Raw genomic sequence first — 17,333 nt, 5'->3', positions numbered from 1 at the left:
ATACAATTAATAAGTGGCAATATATAAGTATAATCTGACTATATAATAAGTATAATCTGATTATATATTTATTGATTTCAAACACTATAAATTTAGTCTGTAGATAACACTGCAGTAAATAATATAGTCTCTCTGTCATCTAATAAATGGGCTGATGACTGTTGCAAAGTATTGAATATGCTGTTTTCAAAACCTAAAGAGAATTGTTATGCATTTGATTTCCTAGTGATAGATAATATAAGCTATAGCAACTAGTCTTTTATTTTGAAGTAAGTAGCCTGGCATATCTCAAATCAGTAGGCTCCATAAAATTTCTTGGCTAAACTCCATCATCTTTTATTATTTGTATATCTCTGGGAAGCATATTTAGTCCGAATCACATGATGTTATCAGTATGTACTTAAAATATTTAATCTTTGGTGTATTTCACCAAAGTAAAGGAACCTGTGGAAGGGAGAGTGTTCAAGTCCAGAAACATGATGGCAGAGGAGGACCTGGGTGGGGGCTCAGAGTGTTAGGTGTAGAACTGAGAAATGTTATACATATACTAACTACTGTATTTTACTGTTGACTGTAAACCATTAATTCCCCAAATAAAGGAAAATACTTATTATATTTACTTATAGGATAGGTACAGAAAGAAATTAAGATAGAATGGGGAGATGGAGAGAGAGAGAGAGAGAAAAATGGAGAGATAGAGAGAGAGAGAAAGAGCTATAGCTATAGCTATAGCTGCAGTACTGTTTCATTTCTCATGAGACTTCCCCTCTGCAGGAGACTGGAAGGTTGAACCTGGGTCCTTGCACATGGTAAATGTGCACTTCACAAGGCATGTTATCAGTATGAATTTTAATATACTGTTCCACAGTATGTTCATATTGTTCAGGTTTTTCAGATTATACTGTGATAGATGGTAGTAGAGTTAATAGCCCTAGAGCATGACAATTAATGTTTATTTATCCATATACACTGAATGCAGAGTGTTTCTGAGTGCCTGTCCTGGTGGATAGTGACTAGCACACACTCATCAAATCAATAGGTACATGCAATAGACTAGACTGTACTAATATGCTCTATTAAAGATACTTGATTACTTGATCTAAAACAGAAGTTGGGATGAGGGCAAATGCTAGTGTGTTTGTGTTAGCCTATGGTTGGTCATCTGTCATGCTCCATTTGGTTTTTTTTTTTTGATCCCTAGCATTGTATATGCCAGTGATGCTTTAGATTGCTCTCCTTTTCTTTCTTTCTTTCTTTATTTCTTTACTGGGGAATTAATGTTTTACATTCAACAGTAAATACAATAGTTTGTACATGCATAACATTCCCCAGTTTCCCATTTAACAATACAACCCCCACTATGTCATTTATCATGCTTCATGGACCTGTATTCTCCCCACCCACCCACTCCCACCCCAGAGTCTTTTACTTTGGTGCGATATGCCAATTACATTTCAGGTTCTACTTGTGTTTTTGTTTCTGATCTTGTTTTTCAACTTCTGCCTGAGAGTGAGATCATCCCATATTCATCCTTCTGTTTCTGACTTATTTCACATAACATGAATTTTTCAAGGTCCATTTGGTTTTAGTAAAGCTGAAGTTAATGAATTAAATGGTGATAAATGGTAACTATGATTCCTGAATTCTTTAACTGTGGAATATACCATTCCCCCTAAATAAAAAGATCAAATTTATTTATTTTTGTTCATTTTTTCACTGTCACAATTTCCAGAAAGTTTGTGTACTTTAATGGAAAATTGCTTAGATTTTAGGATCGGAAGATTGTTCAGATGCCAAATTTCTTTCTTTTACTACATGTCTTTATTATATAGCTATTAAAAGCTGGTGAAGGATTTCAAGTATGAATAATCTTAGAAGTGAGAAAGCAATGAGTATACATCAATATACATTAGTGAAATATTTATATATTCCTACATTTACATGAGTGAAATATGTGGATGTATATGAATATATAAGCATACATTAGGAAAATGGTAATATGATGATATAGTAAAGAGATTTTAAAAGTCAGGAGGACAAAGTGAGTTGTTAGAGAATCCTGATAAGGAAACTATTATTACTACTATTATAGTCATGCTTAATAGTAATGAATTCTGGGTACTTTAATCATGGACTAGGTGCTTTATTTACATTTTTTCAATTAATTCTTTCTGTGATTAATTGAGTTGGATTCCATTTTACAAGAAATATCACCGACCTGTAGAAATGTGAAGTCAGAGGTGCCCGGGTGGTAGTGCAGTGGGTTAAGCGCATATGGCTCAGAGCACAAGAACCAGCATAAGGATCCCTGTTCGAGCCCTGCCTGCTCCCCACTTGTAGGGGCGTCGCTTCACTAGCGGTAAAGCAGGTCTGCAGGTGTCTATCTTTCTCTCTCTGTCCTATCCAACAACAACAACATCAATAACAACAATGACAACAAGGGCAACAAAAGGGAAAAAATAGCCTTCAGTAGCAGTGGATTCATAGTGCAGGCACCAAACCCTAGCGATTTTTGGAGACAAAAAAAAAAAAAAGCTAAGTCACTTGCCTCAATTTTGCTTCTAAGCTGCTAAGAGACGAAACTGACACTGAAATGCTCTAACCCCATGCTACTGTATGTCTGTTGGAAGTGATGCATCTTTTGGAGGCTGCAGTGTTCTAGGCCTGTTATAATTTGAGTGAAAATAAAAGACTCAAACTGGGGAGGGCAAAAGATTTATAGCTGCATGCTAACATAACCCTCTAAATGCCTAGATGTCTCCTCCAGAGGATTATTAATTAATAATACATTATATTGGTTTCAAAATTATTAATAATATGGTGCTTAAATGAAATTTAATTACCAGAATTTCCTTGGGATTTTCAGCATAAATAATAACCTATGGACTCTGTAGATCTGCTATAAAGAAGTAGAAGGTAATTATGAGGATGACCTCTTAAAGAGGCAGGGAAGTATTATCATCTGTCACCCTATCTGCAATCTCTTGCCTTTTCCACTCTGCATTAGCTATTTGCCAGCACTTTAACTTAATTCTTGTTTGTTCAGCACTAACTTATCCTATTCATTTTGATAGGACAATGGTTGATGTGGTTTTTAAGTGAAAACTCACTGGTTAATATGTAATTCCTAAATAGTATTTCAATGGTACTGTTCTCTTTTTAAAGTAATTTCTAGAAGACTGTACTAAATAACAATAATAGCAATTAAATACATTACCTATAACCACCATAAAATAGATTGCTTAATATTTTACTCCCTTGTGGATCTTCTTAGTATGCATGCATTATTTTTACATGATTACAATCAAAGTGGAGATTGAATTTTTCTTTTTCACATTAATGAAAGAATATTTCACTCTGTGGTTATTTAATTTTTTAAAATTAATATTTTATTGGTTTTATATTACTCTGTAGAATTAATGTAGGAAAATGCATTTACTCATTCCATATGATCAATTATTTAGTTTGTTTCTAACTATTTTTACTGGCAAAAACAATAAACAATAAGCAAATGGAATTTTGGGTCTGGGTGAGGAAAGGCTTGAGACCTGACTTTGCTCTTTGCAAGGTGTGGAACCTATGATTGGTACATATCTTGCTAACTCAATAGTATCATGTATTCACAAAAAACTGCTGTATTAGAAATAATGTTTGATCACAGTACATCAAAAACTGTATTTACTGTAAACCATTAAGTCCCTCAATAAAAAATAAGTTAAAAAGAAAAGAATAGTATTTTTTTTTGTTTCTTGCATCAAGTTGTACTATGTCAGTGCAGATTAAAACAATATCAATAATAACTCACATGTTGTGAAGAGTAAAAGAAGTGTGGGGCAAGAGGTGGCATGCCAGATTGAGTACACATGTTACCAAGCACAAAGACTAGAGTTCAAGCCCCAGTCCCCATCTATAGGAAGGAAGCTTCATGAGTGGCAAAGCAGTGTTGCAGGTCTTTCTCCCTCTGCTTATCTACCCTCCCTCCTCTTAACTTACCTCTGTCCTATCAAATAAAATAAAACAAATAATTTTTAAAAAGAGTGAAAGAAGTGAAAATTCTAAAATGTCTGGTATATATAATGTTTCCAATATTAATGATTTCTACTAGAATTGGTGTAGTTACAATACTCTTATTAATATCATTATTTCTTCACAGCAGCTTATTCTGAAAGGCTATGCATTTGTTAACTGTTTATTTTTTAAGTAAGAATGATAATACATTTATTTTCTAATAAGCTAATGTAAGCTTGCAGCATACTATAGGTTTCAGGTATACAACCTTTTAAATCAACCTCTGTATATACAACCTTTTAAATCAACCTCTGTATATAGGTTTGCCACTAGGCCTTGACCTTTCATTCTTCACTATGTATTTCACTTTTGTTACTTGCCCTTTTTTTCTGCTTTCTCTTTTTCCTTTCTCATGATTACTAGGTTATTCTTATTATCTAAAAGTTCATTTTATTTCATTTATGCACTTGTCTTCTTTATATCCCACATGAATGAATTCATATGACTTTTTTCATTGTCTAACTGACTGTTGCTTTTGTCAGGAATAATATAACATTTCTTGAAGCTGCCTTCATGTAATTTTATTTTGCACTTTCAGCACTTTTAGGTGACTGATGTAGAACACAGACTATTATTTTCTTATGCTGAGTGGACTCTATGTATCGTGAGACACTATGCCTGGTAGTGGGGTTAGGACAGTAAGCATTCTGCAGTCTTACTTCAGGGAACAATAGGATTCCGGGAAACAATGATTTTGATTATCTCTGCCATTTTAACCATTTTAGATTTATTAGTCTATTTTTATGAAAAAGAAAATGAGAGAGAGAAAGAAAGAGATAGACTAGAGAACTGATTCTAGCATCAGATAAGCACTGGAAATTGAACTCTAGGACTTTAGGCATAGAAATCCTTTGCTCCAAGGCTGAACAAGCAATATCTCCCAGGTTCTGTTGCTTTTGATGTGAAGTTACATGATCAATTTTCAATTTGTGGGGGACATTTAATTTGTTTAGATTTATTTTCAACACACACACACACACACACACTACACACACACACACACACACTACAAACACACACACACACACACACACACACACACACACACACACACTACACACACACACACACATCAGAAGACCATTCAGCTCTGGTTTATGATGGTGACAGACCTAAATTTAAGGTCTTTAATATTTAAGGCATGCAAAACTTGGACCCATCAGGCAACTATGTAACTGTCTCCCAATATCAAATTCCTTAATCACATCACCAAAGTTCCTTTTACCAGGCAATTATCATATTTGTAAATCTGGACCTTAAGATATGGTTGTTTTTGAGGGACCATTATGCAGCCTATAAAAACCCAAATCTGTACTTCTCACAGCCAGTAAAGGCTGACAAAAAGGATTTGTTAGTAATCCCAAGTAATATTAAACATCTTTTTAGAGGTTGTAGTCCCTTTCAAAGCAATAGTGAAGGAAACGGAAACAAGGGATAATTACCAGTAGGCAGTTAGGAATCACATTCTTAAAAGTAACAGATACAGTTTAGCATAATGAGAATACTGGTAAAATAGGCACAATTTTATAGGAGACATACTATGGCAATAAAATGTAGCATTCGATATAATTTCAATTATCATTTCTCAAGATAGATCTTTCACAGAAGCTAAGTGTGTCATCAGAGAAGGATAGATTTAGCACAGGGGTGGGGGATTTTTTTTTCTACCAAGGGTCATTTAGATGTTTGTAACATAAAGTTCATACAAAATTATCAACTTAAAAATTATCACTTACTGTTGCTATGAAAAGAGCTCCTGTTTTTTGAATTTTGAATTTCATCTGCAGTTGCCTTGGCAGGGCTAGACCAAATGTTTTTGTGGGCCTTATATTGTCTGGAGGTGAGATATCTCCCACCTGTTTCAGCCTATGACATCTGCATCACTATCATTTCCTGATGTACAGAGAAAGCAAAAAGAAAATCTGTATTGTGAACACAGACCTGGTTATGTGCTTGACAAATATTTGCCAATGTATTATATCATAGCTTTACCCATATATATAATCAATAAGGTTGTTTCACTCCAGAGGGTACTGTGTACTGCTTTGTTTACCAGAAATTATGATAAATTATTTTTATTTTTTATTATCTTTATTTATTTATTCGATAGAGACAGCCAGAAGTTGAGAGGGAAGGGAAAGATAGAGAGGGAGAGAGACAGAGAGACACCTGCAGTCCTGCTTCAATGCTCATAAAGCTTTTCCCCCTGCAGGTGGGGACTTGGGTCCTTGTATAGTGTAACATATGTGCTCAACCAGGTGCACCATCAGCTGGCCCCATAAGTTCTTTTTATACATTTAAAAAAATTATTTATTTATTTATTCCCTTTTGTTGCCCTTGTTTTATTGTTGTAGTTACTATTGTTGTTACTGTTGCCGTTGTTGGATAGGACAGAGAGAAATAGAGAGAGGAGGGAAAGACAGAGAGAGAAGAGAAAGATGGACACCTGCAGACCTACTTCACCACCTTTGAAGTGACTCCCCTGCAGGTGGGGAGCCAGAGGCTGGAACTGGGATCCTTAACGCTGGTCCTTGCACTTTGCGCTACGTGTGCTTAACCTGCTTGCTACCTCCCGACTCCCCTTTTTATACATTATAATCCTTTCATTCTTCTAACTCTTTATAACTTTTTTTAAATCAAATGAGATAATTTATTTACATTAAGCCTCTACCATGAACTAAGGCCTAACTAAAGGAATCAAGGTGGGGCCAGATAGTGGTGTATTTGCTTAAGCACACACACTACAGTGCACAAGGACTTGGGTTCAAGTTCCTTGTCCCCACCTACAAGGGGAAAGCTTTATGAATGGTGAAGTAGAGCTGGAGGTGTCTCTCTGTCTCTCTCCCTCTCTAACTCCCCCTACTCTCTAATTTCTCTCTGTATCTATCCAATAATAATAAACATGTTGTCTCAAAATAGATCTTACTGATCTTTGCAGCCATGTATTTATTTATTCAGTGCAATGATTTGGCACATGTTATGCTAATATGTTTTACACTCTAAGAACAAACCTTAATCTAATGGGGTGATGAATTCTGTCTTCTAATCTGCTTTATGTTAATCAGTGACTGCTTGGGACAGAAACTGAGCCCTAGCTGTGTTTTTTAAACTGTGAGTTGCTGCCTGAATCACTGTAATTCTTTAGTGGGTAATGAACAACATCCTTTAGAAAAATGTAAGTGAACAGGATGGAGTTGACAAGGAGACATTAGGGGTCATGGCAAATGAGGAGCAAAATAGCACAGCTTCATGAAGATGACCAAGTCCTATCTTGCCATATAGGATCTGCTCATAGTATTTATCACAACTGAAAAAGCTAAGAACAGGGGCTGGGTGGTAGGGTATCAGATTGAGCACTCGCTTTGCAGTGCATAAGGACCTAAGTTCAATCCCCTGGTCCCCACCTGTGGAAAGGGACTTCATAAGCTGTGAAGTAGTGATGCAGGTATATTTTCCCCTCCCTCTTTCCCTCTTTATGTTCCACTTCTCTCTCAATTTCTTTCTATCCAAATTAAATAAAAATTTTAAAAAAGCTAAGAATCATTAATTAAGTCTAGTGCTTTCGTTTGCATATTCTTGCTGCAAAACTTGTACCTTCTTATCATATCATTTTTTAAAACTACTAGAGGAAAAACGAGTACGGAACAGGGAGGGTTTCAAAGAAAACACAGGTACATAGGTAAAACTAGTATCACCAGAATTGTTTTTTAGGTGAGAGACCCAGCATTTGGTGATCTTTCACCAAAGGCCTACTTTGTGGACCTTGAGGGTAAATTCCAGTTACAGGTAAAGAACTAGATGGTTTCTCCATACTCAGACACCCTGAATCTGCTAGGGCAGAGCCCAGACAGCACCTAGCTCATCCTCTGAACACTCAGCTCCTATGACCCACAATAGATTTTTAGGTAGTATTTTGTTCATAAAAACTTCATGCCAACAAACAAACAAAATTTTTTTGCCACTTTTTGCGGTTAAAATTTATTTCAGAATGCTAAAAAGTAGTACGGTATGAAACATAAATGAAACTTTATACAGGAATTCAAGACTGTTTTCCTTTGTATTTCCATCACTGACAAAGGGAAATTTAGACAAATTTACTTTTATTTTTTATCATCACTGAGGCTTCAGCACTCCAGGTCAACTTTAATTCTTTCCCATATAGAAAGAGAAACAAAGATAAAGACATCACAGCATCAAAGTTTCCTTCATGCTATGGGAGCCAGGCTCGAACATGACAAAGCAAGTGCATTATTCAAAGTGAGTTATCTTGCCAGCACTTAGCCAGAGAGAGTGCTCCTAAAATAAGTCTGACTAAATTCTCAGCTAATAACCTCATTTGTTTCTGCTTTGCATATAGCTCTTTAGAAAACAGGGGTTCCAGCAAAAGTTTGAGCTGACATCTCTCATCAGTCCCTGTAGACTCATTGCCGCTGAATGGTATATTGTTGCTGAACTGGCACAGATAGACCGATTAGGGAGAAAATGGGGAAATAAAGGGCACCATTGTACTCTGTGATACCATTAAAGCAAGGACTACTTTTTGAATACAGCAAATGTTTTCAATACCCTTCAAAGATAATAGCAGAGGAGTTATCCACTGGAACCCATGGAAGTTCTGTGAAACTCTGATTAGTACATTGTAGTCTCAAGTTAGTTTCTGACTTAGAAAATACAAACTTATAGAATCACAAACTTAGAGTCTCTTTTAAAATATTTTAAATGTGCATTAATTTCACCATACTGAAGCTGGGTTAAATAAAAGTTAAAGGTATCGAGAAATTTAACAAAACACAAAGATGCTTTTCTTGGTTTCTTACTAGTTAGAATTATATGAACTGACCAACAAAGGACATTCATTTTAAAAAAAAGGATCTTAACAGTTTTTTTAACTTGTTAGATAAAAAGAACATGATTCCTCATATTTCTCTGCTTTGAAGCTACTGCAAGGCATTCACAAAGGATGCCTAACCTAAGGGAAGTACATCAAAGTTGACAATTAGTGTTTTGATCAAGCCTGTATGTCACATATCCTTATTCAATTAGCATTTGATCTGTGATTTTTTTACTACCTAGAGACCAAAAGACTTTAATTCACAAATAATGATATCATTATTTGTGAATTAATAAGATATACACTGGGTGCTATATCTTATTAAAGTCATTGGCTAAGTCACTTGATAGTGGGGGCAATAACACTGAAATAACAATTAAAAGTTGATGAAGGTCATTATCTGTACACTCTGCTTCTCTCTCCTGCTCACTATCCATGCCTCCAGTGTCTAGGGCTGTGGATGTATAGAGGTGTTCAGAAACTACAATAACTCCTTTGATACTCAGTTGTACAAAAAAGTCTGTAACACTGCATTATTCATAAAGAATAGAAGCAATTTAAATATTTATTGATAGATGACTGGATAAAGAAATTGTAGGATATACATTCCATGGAATATCACTTTGCAATTAAAAAAAAAAGATGATAGTATATCCTTGGGGCCAAATGGATAGAACTGGAAGTGATTATTCATAGTGAAATCAGTAAGGGTATGAAAGGCAGCTATTGGATGTTTTTGCACATATGTGGAATATAAGTAAATGAAACACATGAACTTGAAATAAATAAAAGAGCAGCTAAACCATCTCTCAGATTATGTAATAACTATGGTAGTTATCAGAGGAGGGGATATAAAACTTTGGAGGTGGGTAGAGTGTGAAAGTTGACCCCCATAATTGTATAGTCTTGCTAATCATTATTAAATTGCTAACAAATTTATATTACAAGTCTCTTCATATTTTCCACATCTTCCTCTAAAGATATATTTTAAAAGAGAAATTTCATTTAAATATCAAGATGATGAGTTTTTTTTTAATGCTACAGACAGAAAATACCTGAATAATTTGTTGAAATAGATGTATGTAACAATATTATTAGAATCTGCCTTATGAACACTGGATTTCATTTGTTTGTGTGGGCAAAAAAATCACATGCTTCCTCTTCTTTAATTAAATATATCAACAGATGAGTAAGTATTATCACCTAATTTTCTTTTGGAGTCTTCACTAAGCATGTTGGGAACACACACACACACACACACACAGACACATGCAGACATACACACTATAGTAATGCCATTTCTAGCATTATTGTAAGATAAAGGTTACAATGGCTATTTATTTATTTATTTATTTGCCACCCAGGTTATCGCTGGGGGTTGGGTTGTTGTTGCTACTATGAATCCACCATTCCTTGAGGACATTTCCCCCCTTTTTTCCCCCTCCCTAAATTTTACTAAGTAGGATAGAGAGAAGTTGAGAGAGTACTGGGAGACTTCTCTGCACCACCACTGGTCACTTCTGTCAGGAACTTCAGAACAAGCCCTCTTCCCAGGACCTTGCTCTCACCATAAAGCAACTATGGTAAGGACTGCCTCAGTCTCCGAAGAGAGGCTGCCCTGCCACTGGAGGAAGACTGGTTCTGAAATGAGCGTCACTTGCACTGTTCTTAGCTGTAACCATGAGGTGCAAGCTCAGATCAAGAGGGACTCAGAGGTTACACAGGTTCTGATTCTAAATAAATAAGAATGTGCCACGTGTTCTTAAACCACTGCTCTACCGCCCACTCCCATAAATAGTTAATTCTGTCCACAGAATTTTTTTCAAGAATGGAAGCTACTCACTGCCTAACCCAACTTGCTAGCCCATTTCTACTCTGACACTATTTTCTAGACAATATATATATATTTCATCGTTAACTTTATTTCAGGTAGAGACACAGGAATTGAGACAACCGCAGCCTGGCTTTACCACTCATGGAGGTACTTCCTTCAAAAGGAGGCTGGGGGCTTGAACCCGGGTCCTCCTGCGCTGCGTCCCACAGGCTTCCAGAAGCTTGAACCCGGGTCACCCCAGCTGGCCCCTTGCCCTCTTCCCCCCACAAGGCCCCGGGGCCTGATTTCAAGGCTCTCCTTGCAGATGGACAGTGGCAGCCCTGGCAGGTTTGCAAAGATCTTAACTGCCCACCCAGAGCAGGGGCGCAGGCCGGGTCACTTTAGACCACAGTCCGACGGGGTCACTTCTCGAGCGGCATGTAGTTGAGCAGCTTCTCTATCAGGTCCACGTGGGCCAGCAGCAACCGGAGGCAGCAGTAGCGCCTCAGCCCCAGCTCGTCCAGGGCGTCCCCCTCCCTGTACTCCACCGGCAGCAGCCCCAGGTAGGCCTCCCACTTGTTGCGTACCATCTTCCTGAAGGTGAAACAGCGCACCCGGTTGATCCTGGTGCGAGCAGGCGGATTAGCAGGCCAGAGGACGCACTGACGAACTGGCAGGCTGTATCCTCAGACAATACTTCTTTTATCTAACTTTAATATATAGAGAGAGACATCTGTAGATTTGCTTCACACTCATGAAGCTTCCCCCACTGAAGGGGTGGGGTGTGGGGTAGTTCCTCATGATTAGTATTCTCAGCTTCTAACACAGCCCTTATAATATTTTAAGTATCAAATAATTTTGACGAATTAATGAGAGTCAGAGGAGTCACTGATATATATATATAACAACTTGGCCTCAGTCCTGGGACAACCTGAGGTGGCTGGCAAGGCAAGTTATTTCAAATGCCTAAGCATCCTAATCTTAGAATAAATTTCCAGGGAGAATATTCTCCACTCTTTTCACTGAAGGGGTGACAATATTTTTATCCAACTTCATGCTAGCTATCAAACTCAAGCAAAAACTGCCATAGTTCTGGGCCCCTAGAAACATGCCTAAAATAGATTTTCTAGCTTTCTTCTGTCCTAAGAGCCCCAATCTCATCTGCCCTGTTCCTACTTTTTGGTTCCTGTCCATTAACCATTTTGTCTCACTTTACGTCCTGCCACCTTCCCAACACCCAAGTTGCATATGCTACTATAATTCTATCCTGACTTCTCTGGGCAGACAATCTCACTTGTGTGTCCTGGAACCTCCCCTCTCTAGAGCTCTAGCCCACTAGGGGTATGGATCAACCTGCCAACATCCATTTCCAGAGGAGAAGCAGTTACAGAAGCCAGAACACATACCTTCTGCACCCCAAAAACAACCACGATCAATACTCCAAGTGGTGGAGAAGTGATAGGAGGAGGAGGATAAGAGGGCTCTGAATTCCAGCTTTATCAGCACCCGGAGAGAGGGGAGGGAAAAGAGAGGGACATATGGAAGTAGTAATGATGTCACGAGTGGCTTGGAGGGGCAGAAAGGACTGTATCTGGAAGAAAAAGGGTACAATTATATATAAATGTAGACAGATAGTTGTCAATATGGTGGTTAACCCATATCTGTAAACTTGGGAGAAGCATGGTGGGTTATAGTGGAGGAATTAGGGATTCAGAACTCTGTTGGTGGGAATGATGTGGAATTATATCCATGTTGACATGTAATTTTGTAAATCAATATTTAATCACTAATAAAAAAAAGAGGATGGGGAGAGAGAAAGGGAGAGAAAGATAGACAACTGTTGACCTAAAATGGACCCCCACAGGTGGGGAATAGGGAACTGAAACTGAGTCCGTAAGCTTGGTAATATGTGCACTTAACTGGGTATGTCACCACCTGGCTCCCTACAATGGATTTCTAAGCCTAAAGGACAATAAGTTTGAGTTGCTCTTTTATTTTTTAAAGGTAGTTTTGAACTAAAAATACATCCCCCTTTTATGTTTTTCTTCAAGCTTTAAATAGATTATGAAGACAGTAAAGCTTATAACTATATTACTGTAGATGCAAAGAACATCTGCTTTTGAAAATTTCCAACATTTCTAAAACTGCAAAGCTTTAAAGTGTAGTAGAATTTCCACTCAATAGTGAGTCACCCACATATTTTACATATAAGACTACAGAAAAAATCTCCAGAATATAGTACATGGGGTTCTTCTGAAATAATTATTCTGACAGAAAGCAACTAAGCATTATATATTTACATATGGATTGTTCTGTTTTAAGATTCTACCAAATGACTGTGTGAATTAAATTTTTGTTCAAAATATAATCACCACCTTGTTGAAGAGCAATATTTCAAATTGTCTCCTTTCGCCTAGCAATTTTTTTTTCTTTTTACCAGAGCACTGATCATGGCTTATAATGGTAAGGGGGATTGAACTTGGGACTTCGGAGCCTCAGGCATGACAGTCTGTTTGCATAATCATTATGATATCTACCTCACCCTCCCCTAGCAATTTTATGTTAATTATGAAGTATTTATAATTCAGGCACATTGTTTTGCTTTCTTGTTTGTTTTGAAACCATGCTTGTCTAAGAAGCTATAGATGTGAGATAATAGTATGATAATTTCCCTCTTGAATTTTCATGCTCCTTATTTTTCAGAGTGCTAAATACAGGAAACTAAAAAAGAAATAAAACTGAAATACAATGATCCTCTTTTAGAAAAGGAGGACTGAAAGAGAGTTAATTCCTCCTTAATGTTTAGTTTGAAGAGGATTCAGGTATTGATGGGGCCAAATTCTGTCCTTTTCAGGATGCCTATAAATCAGGATGAGGAGAGAAAACATTAGGCTTTGCTTGCAGACACTGTATACTTCTCTCACTATACACAGATAATATGGTAAAAAATATCTCAGAAAAAGGAGAATTAGAACAATACACACTGATGTGTGGATGTGGAGAGACAAACTGAAGAAAGACACTGATGACTCTACTTGAACCCAAGACATGAACTCTTCCCAACTCCAGCACCAATTTTTACATGTAGTGTAGGGAAATTGTGAGGATGTGGTAGAGCAGGGCTTGAACTGAGCGGTGCATCTATCCTGTCAGTCTCTCTCTACCAAGAGGTTGAGCAAGGAGGGGCAGGGGAACCCCAGTTTGCCTCATCTTATCAGACTCCCTGCCTCACAAAGCATCCTGCATTTTTCTGCCTCCAGGAGCCTGGCATTCCTTAAAACATTAAGCCAGCTCCCCCTGCTCCACCCTGCATTCCTTGATACTATGGCCCGTCCTATTATTATCTGCTTATCAGTCTTCTTCTTTGTCTAACAAATGACTTAAGGCCTTCACCCTATTCCCCCACTCATTCTCCTCATTTAATATATTCTCTTTCTACCCTCAAGACTGTAGGGTATCATTAATCCTACCAGTTAAACCCCTAGAAACAGTTGCTAAGGAAGTCTCTACCTTTTTCACCTTTCTCTGCTCCTTTCCTAATCACGTATGGTATTGTCAAACCACTTCTGTTTCCGCCTTGTCTCCACCCTTTTCTGGCCTAGGGAAATGCAAGGGCAGACTGAGAGGCTGACACCAGCCATTGCAGTTTGCACCATGTGGCTTAACCAGGTGTGCTACCGCCGAACTCGGGTGTTCAAAGAATTGAATTGCCTCGCAGCCACGAGCTTGGTTCCTGGGTCATCTCTCTCTTGTTGTAATTATTATTGTTGTCATTGTTAGATAGGACAGAGAGAAATGGAGAGAGGAGGGGAAGACAGAGAGGGGGAGAAAAAGATAGACACCAGCAAACGTGCTTCACTGCCTGTCAAGCAACTCCCCTGCAGAGGGGGGAGTTGGGAGCTCAAACCGGGATCCTTACAGTAGTCCTTGAGCTTCATGCCACTTGTGCTTAACCTGCTGCTCTACCACCAGACTCCTCGGTATTTTTCTTTTCTTTTTTTTTTAATTCTTTATTTATAAATAGGAAACATTGACTAAACCATAGAATAAGAAAGGTACAACTTTACACAGTTCTCACCACCAGAATTCTATATCCCATCCCCTCCCCTAATAACTTTCCTATTCTTTATCACTCTGAGAGTATGGACCCAAGGTCATTGTGGGATGCAGAAGGATGAAGGTCTGGCTTCTATAATTGCTTCCCAGCTGAACATGGGTGTTGACAAGTCAATCCATACTCCCAGCCTGTCTTCCTCTTTCCCTAGTGGGGAAGGGCTCTGGGGAAGCGGAGCTCCAGGACACATTGGTGGGGTTGTCTGTCCAGGGAAATCTGGTCGGCATCCTGCTAGCATCTGGAACCTGGTGGTTGAAAAGAGAGTTAACATACAAAGCCAAACAAATTGTTGAACAATCATGGACCTAAAGGCCAGAATAGTGCAGATGAAGGGTGGGGGGGTGGTATGTGTCTCTGTTTTATAGTTAACTAGTAGGCATATTTTTTCCTAAGGTTATCACTGGGGCTTAGTGCTTTAACGGCAAACCCACCATTTCTGGAGGATTCCCCACCCCATTTTTTCTCATTTTGTCAGAGACAGAAAGAAAAGAATACAGAGGGAGAGAAAAAGAGAGACAACTACACCACTGCTCTACCTTTTGTGAAGCCCTCCCCCACCTGCAAGTGGGGACTTCATGGTGGGGGAAAACATGGTCATGTGTGTGTTCTAACCAGTCATCTACTACTTAACTCCCTAAGGTAAAAATTTATTTCTAATACTGACTAATCTTGTGATTAATTTCTATAAAATGGGGGCAGCAATAGCAATCTTATTAAAACATTAAATAAAACAATGTATATGAAATATCCAATGTTCTTTTTTAGAAAAATAGACATCTTACAATCTTGTTAATAATTATTAAATCACTAATAAAAAATTTTAAGAAGTTAAAAAAAATAAAGAAAGAGAGTTAGTGAGAGAGAAAAAGAAAAAGACCACAATACTGAAACTTCCCTCAGTGTGGTGGTAGCTGGATAAAATCTGGGTCCTGTACATGGCAAAGCAGCACACTATGAATGTGAGATATTTCATTGATCCCAATATTGTTCTTAAATAAATTGTCAATAAAACATACTGTTTTTTCCACACCAAAATGGTGCCCAGAGTGTCCCTTAACTGAAGCTCTACTTCACAATCAAAATAAAGGAACCTAGTATAACTTTTTCTAAGACCAAGTTATTGAGCTTTTCTTTATGTTGCTAGTGTCATTTTTTTCCTGGGAAATTTTGCAGTTGCAGTCACAGTAGTCATGTTGTCCCCTCAGGGCATTGTCAATTCACAGAGATAGTTGGAGTGCTTTGTTTACTCCTCCCCCTTCCCATCCCTGCTAGAGCTATTATCCTGTCCTGGGGTGCTTTGTTTACTCCTCACCTTCCCATTATCCTATCCCTGAGTGCCTTGTTTCCTAGCCAATCACGTCCTGACTTTCTCCCATAAAAGCCCTTCTTCTTCAGCTTCTCACTGTCTTGCCCGCTTTAAACCTAGGTGAATGGAAGGGTGCTGCATGTAGAGGGAGGCGGCCATTTTTGCTAGCTCCACGTGGCCCGAACCACTGCCCTCTCACCCAACTCTGAGGTGCCTGTGTGAATAAAGATTTGTGTTCCCTCTTCGCTCTGGATCTCCTCTCTTTCTCCTCAGCATAGCAGCCTGACACTTTTTACCAAGTGCCCTCAACATATTCACACTTTACCTATCATCAGAGGTTAAAAATACTGTAGAACATATTATGAAATGCACTTTGAAACAGTTTCTTTTTTTTATTTTATTAGTGAAGCATTTTCCAAATTATATTTCTTTTCCCTGAAATCCCACTAGCAACCCTGAGCTGGCCTGTCCTCTTCTCACATAAATGATACAATTCAACAAAGTGCAAATTGCTGCAAAAGCCCAGGAGAAACATTCTTAGGAGGACAAAAATATTTCAAAGAGGAGAATAATGTACACTTTAGAGTATATAATGTTGTATCTTGTTATTTTTTTTTCATTGTTTGACATCAGGCATTACTTTCTCTGTTGCTTCAGTATTTCTTATGGAAAAATATGAAAATGTTTGTGAAGATTAATTAAGTGTGAAATGTTTTTTACAGTGCCTAGTGTCTTACAATGTCTAAGGGACTATTCACTGTTATTGTTTTCTGAGGCAAGCATGAATGTTATGATTATTTTAGAACTACCTTCACTTCCATTTCCTATTTCTCATATGTAAGTTTTGAAAACATTACAGAGTATATTGACTATCTTCAGAGATAATGAGCCACTTGAAAGATCTTTGGGATATCCAGGTAGGTTAATATTATGTAGTATTTCACTTGAAGCAATTACACTGGAGGGGAAATTTCTCATTTCAGGACTCAAGGGCAGTGTGCTCCTATGTTTAATGAGGAAGGTTTTCAAAACTACTTTTTGAACTATAAAATAATCTGATGTTTGACTCTTTAAGGGGAGGAAGAATAATTGTCATTAAACTAAATTAGGTTTATATACATTTCACAGACCACTTTTATTAAGACGTAACAATGATATATTTATTTATTTATTCCCTTTTGTTGCTCTTGTTGTTTTTTAT

The 17,333-nt window shown here is 37.7% G+C and overlaps 1 protein-coding gene across 1 annotated transcript; it reads right to left on the bottom strand.

Annotated features, from left to right (window-relative positions):
• Nucleotides 1-11,134: 11,134 nt before the first annotated feature.
• On the bottom strand, nucleotides 11,135-16,291 carry LOC103118381 (RNA polymerase II, I and III subunit L). The gene is made up of 2 exons (XM_007528599.1): nucleotides 16,230-16,291; nucleotides 11,135-11,390 (listed from the first exon to the last, which is right to left on the bottom strand). The coding sequence occupies exons 1-2, from the start codon at nucleotides 16,289-16,291 to the stop codon at nucleotides 11,135-11,137; spliced, it is 318 nt and encodes a 105-aa protein (XP_007528661.1).
• Nucleotides 16,292-17,333: the final 1,042 nt, after the last annotated feature.

This window comes from Erinaceus europaeus, chromosome 11, assembly GCF_950295315.1.
Source record: "Erinaceus europaeus chromosome 11, mEriEur2.1, whole genome shotgun sequence".
NCBI lineage: Eukaryota > Metazoa > Chordata > Mammalia > Eulipotyphla > Erinaceidae > Erinaceus > Erinaceus europaeus.
The sequence above is the reverse complement of the archived record's forward strand: the minus strand, read 5'-3'. Positions and strand labels throughout refer to the sequence as shown.